The following is an 8,645-nucleotide window of genomic DNA, read 5'->3' as shown; positions in this document are numbered from 1 at the left end:
TCCGTCAACACTGAGAAAAAGGGCCACAACGTTAATGTATCTGTGCACCCTCCACTTCATGAACAAGGGGAGTTTGTTTTGAAGATTTATATTCGGGACCCCAATGCCTCAGAATTTATCAACGTTTGTAATTACCTACTGGAGAGAACAGAGGTTAGTAAATATTCACTTTCTCTTGAATTAAAATTGTTTTAGGACATCAAAGGGTAACTACCTCTTAAACTAGCTTACAATGACTTTTTAAACCCTTTTTCTTGCTAAAGATTCACTTTTCATTATAACAGACCCAAAGTCAACGAAAAGCAAGAGAGCGTCTTCTGAAGTTACTAAAGTCTGAAAATGCTAAACCGACAGAAGTTCAGAAAGCCAAAGAAGAGTTCCAGAAATGTGGCGGAAAAGACTTTGGGGAGGTTGCCAAAGCTGAAAGGAAAATGCATCACATATCACTCAGGAAAGGTGAATGATACATGAAGAGAAAGCCTGTTTATCGACAATCAGTAATCCCTACACCAGTCTGTGACATTCTCTAATGCCCCTTACATTTAATTCTTTTCAGCTTTAGAAGAACTGCGAACCTACCACGACCCGCCGGATTCGGTTTTAGTCATAATGCATGCTACATATATTATTCTTGGAAAAGACGAAAAGGATATTCTCGTAAATTATACTTGTACTTCCTTAATCTTGTAATCTTTGATACGTTTTGAAAGTTTTTACTTTTAAAATTTAGGATACTTTTATACTATAAATTGTAAAGATGTGCTTTTTCATGTTTTATTCTTTCTTATCTAGGAATGGAAAAGTCAGAAGAGACTTCTGCGTAAGATAGAGGTCACTCTGAGTGAATTTGACGTGAAGCATGTGTCGGCTGATTCCCTGACCAGGGCTAAAGATGTACTGAAGAGTATGGACAGTGCCAAGGCCCGCAAATCTAGCGCCGCAGCCGCCAAACTTTATGAGTGGGTAGGTATTATTTTGAGTTTTGATAAATAGAATTACATGTTCATGCCATTCTTTATCTGATATAGTGTTCATTTTTAAAAATTTTATGCAAATTAGTTCTACAATTTCATAACTCACATGTTAGTTTAGTAGAAAATATCTCAGAATAGAATTTCACTATCACTAAAGCTTTAAATAAAAGAGGTAAAACATGCTAGATGGTACTTAATTATCCCTTGAAAGAATGAAAATGTATTCTTATTCTAATTCAGGCAATTACTATAATAAAAGAGATGGAGGAACAAAATAAAGGATGAGTCCCGGAGACAACACAATCACATACTGAGCAATCTGTATCAATCCTGATACCTGTCAAACCGTTTAGAATGAGAATTTTCTAAACATCTCTAATGTTTGTAAAAAAAACTACGACAAATGTCTAATAAAACTAAAACTGAAACATTGTCTTTTTATTAAAAGAAAGAGAGTTTACCATTTAACAGAGATATTCATTCTTGGATTCCTGTTGATAAAAAGAAATATTTGTTATATTGAACTCTAAAACTAGTTTAATGGATGCCTTGATTGAAATATATATGGAGATATAAACAAACGAACAAAAGATCATTTTAATCAATACAAAATAGGACCAGAGCAAACACGGACCTCCAAAACATCAGAGATGGAATCAGGTGCCATGGAGGTGAGCATTCCCTGCCCACCGGTCACACATGCCGTATGCTCCTTGCCGTGATCGGGAAATAACGAAAAAATCCGTCGTCAATTCAGTGTATAAATAATGAACTAACACTTAGTATAAAAAACGGAAAGGCGGGCCTATAAAACATCAGAGGAGGGTTCAGGTGCCATGGAGGAGTGAGCATCCCATGCCGACCAGTCACACCAGGAATAATGGCGCATAATGATTAACATTTGTATCGACTGTAAAACTTACGAAATGATTACTTTAAACGGGAATGCTTTTACGCTAGTACTTGTAAAGTTTTTTTGTCAATAACTTACCTCGTTTTAGATATTCTTGCGTAGAGCATGCTCTTATGTATTCAATGAACTGGGAGATATAAAACCCGAACGCAGGTGATGAAGGTATATTGCTGCATACGTAAGAGAAGCTGGCCATTGAAAAGTTGGTTCACCATGTTTACCATTAAGCTAAATAACCATTAACGTCCTTTTTTAAGTAAAATATACCAATATGAAACAGATGTGTAAGACTCTGTGGCACCTGTATCTCAAGCTCACCAGGATATATCGTTTCAAAATAAGAATTGAAATTATACCATTGTTAATTGACAATACGCCGTCGGTATATCTTAATGTATAATTAAAGGCTATAGCAAGTGTTTTCTTCTTTTAAAGATTATAAACAAATTCTGCTTCATATGAACACAAAAATAGGATTCCTATTAACGGAGCGCAAATTGTGCCCATAAAAAATCCGAAAGATTGTTGGAGGACTTGGTCTTTAAAAACAACATAGATATTGTCAATCAGAAACTGAAGCATCTTAAAAATATCAGCTTCAGAGTACGCATCTGTACAACTAAAATGTTTTTTTGTTAATAAAGGTTATTTCATTTACGAGTTCGATTTTTATTGAAAAAGGAGTTGTCAATGATGAAGGATATAGAGATAACGAACATTATTGAATATCAAAGTCCATAAAACAATACAAAATATGAGCAGAGCAAACACGGATCTCCAAAACGTAAGAGGTGGAGTCAGGTGCCATGGAGAAGTGAGCTTCCCTTGTCGACCGGTCACAGCTGCCGTGTGCACCTTGACATGATCGGGAAATAACGGAAAAATTGGACGTCATTTCAGTGTATAAATAATTGTATAAAACATCAGTCAGCATTTGACTCAATAATAAATCGTATTTGCTGACAATGTCATTATTTCGACCATAGAACTTACGAAATGACGACTTCAAACGAAATTGCTGATATTCTTGTTTCATCAACATGTTTGTCAATAATTTACCTCGTTTCAGAAATTGTACATACATAGAGCATGCTCAACTGAGATATATAAACTCCATATGCAGGTGATTAAAGTATATTGCTGCATAAGTAAGGGAAGTTGACGATAAAAAAATTTAAGTCATCACGTTTATGACAGAGCTTGATTGTTAGATGATCCCACCTCTAGATTTTCTATAGGTCCGAGTTTTGTGTCATGTTTTAATTGATCACAATTTTCATACAACAACGTCTCCACACAAGTATCCTGTATTCATATTCGTTAGGATATTGAGCTCAGAGACGATATAAAAACCTTCATAACATGTAAAGTCAAAGGAAATCTTGCCTATCCTAAATTGTTGCACTTAATGTATATTTTAATCAGTTTTCAACAATTATCAAAATATCAAGAGCTAAATAAAATCTGTTTCTCCTTGATCACCACTGTCTTAAGTCATTTCACATTTTTGAGATGTTTATTATTTTGTTTCAATTACAGCAATCTCTTATACATCGGTTTTATCGATCGGTAAGACACATCGACATTCTTTAAATTATTGAACTTTCTAAAAATAAATTCATCGTATATTATGTCTCGTACGTGTATGCATTTGTACACATACCGTATAGCGGGTTTTATTGGCGGGTGTAAAATTTGGCGTTTTTCCTACTCGAAGGTATGGGAATATTTTTGGCGTAATTTATTTTAGCGGACGTAGGGTTTCAGCTCTTTGTAGATAGACACTTAAAAGAATCCTGACTATTTTAGCGATTACAATTTTAGCAGGCTACCAAAACGCCGAAAATAAGCCAAAATTGGCACCCCGCTAAAATAACCCGCTATACGGTATAAGGAGGGAAATACATGTAAATGCAGGTAATTTTAGCAACCGTTTGATGATAAGTGCATTGGCGTCGGAAACAAATTGAAAGTGGGGGGGGGGGGGGCTAAGTGTAAAAAAAAAATTATACCTTCAAAAAAACCTGACAAGCAAAAAAAGGGGGAATGTCCATTTCCCAAACATGAAATTCTTATTTCGTGGGGGAAAGGGGGGGGCGAACTCAGAACCAAATTTTTTTTCCAACACCACCACTTTCACCCATTTTTAACCTATACTGCGACGTGTCTGTTGAAAGTGGGGAGGGGGGCTAAACCTACGAAGCAATGTTCAATGTCTATGCTAAGTATATCTTTGGGAAAAAGGGGGGCGTATAAAGTGCTTACCGTATCTATTAAAAATCGCGGAAATTCACAAAATTGATGGCAGCGTTGTGACTCCGCCGTTTGGCGCTTCTGCATCAGGAAGTCTTAGAGCTAGCATCAGAAGCTCTAGGAGGAGGACTTTGTGTCCAGGTACGGACTTTGAATTCGTGGACGACTTTATTTGCCTAATCTAGAGGTCCAGTCACTCAGAGAGCTCATGCTACGGTCGAAGCTTCCGTAAGCGGGGGGGGGGGGGGGTAGCGGACAGTAATACAGAATGTAACTTAAACTGCCTCGCTAGTTAGTCGAGGTTTTCAGCAATAGCGAGCCTGTTTAACCCTTGGATGGGTGACCGCTTCACGTTACAATTATACATGTGCAATGTACATTATCATAGAAGCATAATAACCGACCCGACTACCACAAGACTAAATACAGAGTATGCGTGATTGTCAAAAGGACAGGGGTTGACATAGCTGTCATTGTTGATAATATTTTCTCTTTCAGACACGTAACATAAATATTTTTGTCGGTTCTTTATTTTTGAAAATATGTAACCTTATTAAGCTTCATATCAATAATGATTATATACTATAAAAAAGTACTATACTGTAGTAATAAAACCGAAACAGAGTAATGCATAGATAATGTCTTAGCTTAATCAAAAATAAATCTTTAGTAGGAAAAAAAATCAAGGAAAATACTGGCATAAAACACTGTGATAATTATGTTGCAGTCAAGATTTTGTACGCAGTAAAAGCACATCTTGCGCTTCAAGCGTGTATACATATAATTATGTATTATATTTTCGTACATGTATATACCAAATAAGTAAATAAAGGTAAGCATGATTGTATGGTATACTGGTTTTTCAAAATTTAATTTAGTATTTAAATTAATATCATGAATTTTGGGGAAATGGAGAGGGGAAAAATTCTTACAATTAATACACTTTCTCAAGGTGAAATAGTTTTCTCGGAAAATTATCTCCTAAAGGTTTAGAACAGATTAAATAAAAAAAACAGTGAAATAGACTTAAATATGAATTATATAAAAGAATATAAATTTTTAGGTTGAGAAATGTACAATTCTTAACGCTGTACCGGAATCATTACGTTGAAATTTGATAACGCCATGTGAACGTCATGACGTCGTCAGTGTTATTTTCTTAAGAAAACATTGCATTTTTAGTGAGTTGTGTATAGAAAACGGTTTGAGATATTTTCAAAAAATAAATTGATTTAGAACAGGGGTATCCAAGACAAAATATTTAAATATTATCACCAGATTTTGGGACTAGGCGGATTTTGGTGCCTAACGTACCTTCTTTTTACCATGACTGTTAATTGACAATTCGTCGTCGATATATCGAAATTTCGAGTTGAAGACCACAGCAAGTGTTTTCTTCGTTTCACGCATACAATTTTGCACGAATTCTGCTTCATATGAAAGCAAAAAAAGGTCTGCTAATAACGGGGCGCAGTTGGTACCCATGGAATTCCAATAGATTGTAGGAAGACATGGTCTAAAAAAACAACATAGATATTGTAAATCAAAAATCCAAGCATCTTTTTTGATGTCGACTTCAGACTACTTGTCTGTAAAATCAGAATGTTTTAACAAAATAATTTTGCAAATGACCAATGACAAGGTAAGTAAATTTTCGAGTTTCATAATGCGTCGTCGCTATATCTAAATGTAGACTTGAAGACAGCAGGAAGGATCGCCACCTTCTTATGTAGAAGTTTATTTAGATAAATAATATTACATTTTTTGAGTAAAAATTTATCATTTTTTGAAGCAAGTTTTGGCCGCCTGCCAAAATTTATGGTTAGTTTTGGTTATAATATACGAAATCGGATATAATCTTCAATGCAGAAAACTAAGGAAGCTTAAGCTAAATGTTTTAAGCTGCAAATATGTATTTATCTTGAAAGGATTCTCTGTGTTATTATATGATTGAATAATTTCTCTCTCTCTGATTGGCTAAGATACAACAATGTTAGAAAAATACTACATTATATTGACCTGCACGAATCTTCCAGGTATATAAGAAATCATTGCAGGTCAATATAAAGAATCATGTAACCTTCCAGGTCAATATAAGAAATTATTGCAGGTCAATATAAAGAAATTATTTTTTGTTCCTTATTTCCTGTAACAATGGGTTTTGTTGACATTTTTCGTTAAAACTTCCAACTAAAGCAAAAACAGACTTGTAGGAGTTTTCCATGATTTAAGGTAGGATTCTTCTCTGGTTTCTGACTAGATGAAACATTCAAAGTATATTTGCTTATATGTCTTATATCTTGAGGTGTAAGGAATTTAAAAGACCATATTTTTCTTTCCTCATCAGAAACGTACAACTTTAAATAGAAATGGTAACCTGCGTTTGAAAACTAGAAAGGACTATATTTTTGGCGGAATGGTGGCGTATGAAAATATCTTCTTTTCTTCGTTCCAACGCGCTTCGTACAGATGTAAACTACGAAAGTGCTTGATAGAGGTGTAAGGAATCTTTTAGAATCTAGCTTTCTTGCAAAAGAGGTAAGAATTTGGAAGAATTAATCCAGAACCGTGCGCACATTTTTGTGCACAATAATACAGTTTTTTCAGTGGTGGCACTGTAGCTCTCCGGTCTGTCAATTAATATATATTTTTTGGAGAGCTACAGATCTGCAAAAAGGACAGAATTAAGCTTAAGCAGGTGCATTTTTTTTAAATATGCACATTTTCTGATACAATTTTTCTCAAAAAATATCTTTTCAAAAATATTTGTTATCAAGCAATACTTTCTATCTTTTAATCAGTGATATATTTAAAAACTGTAAACGTTTTGACTTTATATCACACACAGTTTTTGGAGCAATTGTAGAAAATAATTTTTTAGACATGTTGACCTTTGACGAAACCTTAACTAAGATATTTTTAGCAGGATTTCTTCATAGCCAGATGCAATTGTTGTAGTTCAAAGTAAGTTACTAAAATTCAACAAAACTTGTTTTGTTCTTTTATTTTAGTATTTTTCACTTCATTGTTAGATGACGCAAGAGAAAGGTCTGCAAACAGAATCCGAAGCAGAGAATAAAATGGATATATTTACACAGACTGCAAAGGAGGTACACAAACTAGCTATTGTCCATCATTTTCAAGAGTAGAATATTCATTTCTCTATGCAACAATGTTTGGCAAGCATTCTAAGACTGAGCTAATCCTCCTCCCATATACGACCAGGTGCTTGTTTTAGTAAAAGACCATGCAAAAAATTTAAAACAATGAAGCATATGGAGATAACTAATAATATTCATGTTCAAAGATCCATAAAACAATACAAAATAGGAGTAGAGCAAACACAGAACTCCAAAATATCAGAGGTGGGATCAGGTGCCATGGAGGAGTGGACATGCTCCGCCAACCGGTCACACCCTCTGTGTGCTCCTTGTCATGATCGAGAAACATCTGAAGTAATGGCCTGTAACGATTAGCATTTGTGTCGACGGTTGAAGTAGCGAACTGGTTTACTTTCAATGATAAACTCATATACTTGTGATCAATTCATTGTATAAATAATGGACTAACAATTAGTTTGAAAAACTTCAGTCAGCATTTGAGTCAATGATACATTTAATTTGCTGACAATATACAATAAGTCTGCTAATAATAGAGCATAATTTGTAATCTTGGGAATGCCATGGTCAACAGATATTGTCAATCAGACACTGAAGCATCATTCATTATTAACTTCAGAGTATACCTGTGCACAATAAGGATGGTTTTTAAATAAAAAAGAAATAAATGTTATTTGATTTACAAGTTCCATTTTTATTGAAAAAGCAGCAGTCAATGATATTAAAAAGCCTGGATTTTAATTTTTCGTTGGAAAAGGTTGTATATAGAGTTATAATGTCGAAGATTTGATTTTGTTGATTTCGGTGAATTTTTATAATTTCACATTTTCCAAAAGGGGATGCTAACTCCTCCTTGACATCTGATCCCACCTTTGATGTTTCAGAGGTCCGTGTTTACTCTGCTTCTGTTTTGTATTGTTTCATGGACATTTGAGCTTGTAAACTCTTTGTTTCCCGTTCACTAGGATATATCAAATCGACATATGATTTAAAGAAACTATGTTAATTGATAATGCGTCGTCGCTATGTCTAAATGTTGAATTGAAGACGAAAGGAAGTATTGCCCTCTTCTTAAGTAGACGTTAATTTAAATAAATACAATTTTGACATTTTTTAAAATAAAATTTATAATTATTTTGAAACAAGTTTTGGTCGTGCGCCCACATCTGTAGTTGGTTTCGATTATAATATACGAAATGAAATATAATCGTGCGTCGTGTGTTGTGTGTCGTGCGTCGTGTGTTAACATTTGAACATTTTCAGCTTCTTCTCTGCAACCATTGAACCAATTTCAACCAAATTTGGCACAAAGCATCTATGGGTGAAGGGGAACAAAAATTTTGAATTTCAAGATCCCTGCCCCCCTGGGGCCTGAGGGGTGGGGCC

General features: G+C 34.6%; 1 protein-coding gene across 1 annotated transcript; it reads left to right on the top strand.

Annotated features, from left to right (window-relative positions):
• The first annotated feature begins 6 nt into the window (after positions 1–6).
• Positions 7–1,612, top strand: LOC134234501 (uncharacterized). The gene is made up of 5 exons (XM_062716579.1): positions 7–153; positions 285–456; positions 557–657; positions 793–963; positions 1,215–1,612. The coding sequence occupies exons 2-5, from the start codon at positions 432–434 to the stop codon at positions 1,257–1,259; spliced, it is 342 nt and encodes a 113-aa protein (XP_062572563.1). The 5' UTR covers positions 7–153; positions 285–431; the 3' UTR covers positions 1,260–1,612.
• The last annotated feature ends 7,033 nt before the right edge of the window (positions 1,613–8,645 follow it).

The sequence above is a fragment of the Saccostrea cucullata genome, unplaced genomic scaffold (genome assembly GCF_032062105.1).
Source record: "Saccostrea cucullata isolate Sc308-1 unplaced genomic scaffold, CSIRO_AGI_Scuc_v1 ctg3624, whole genome shotgun sequence".
In the NCBI taxonomy this organism is placed as follows: domain Eukaryota; kingdom Metazoa; phylum Mollusca; class Bivalvia; order Ostreida; family Ostreidae; genus Saccostrea; species Saccostrea cuccullata.
Note: the sequence above shows the minus strand (reverse complement) of the source record. Positions and strands in the feature narration are given on the sequence as shown.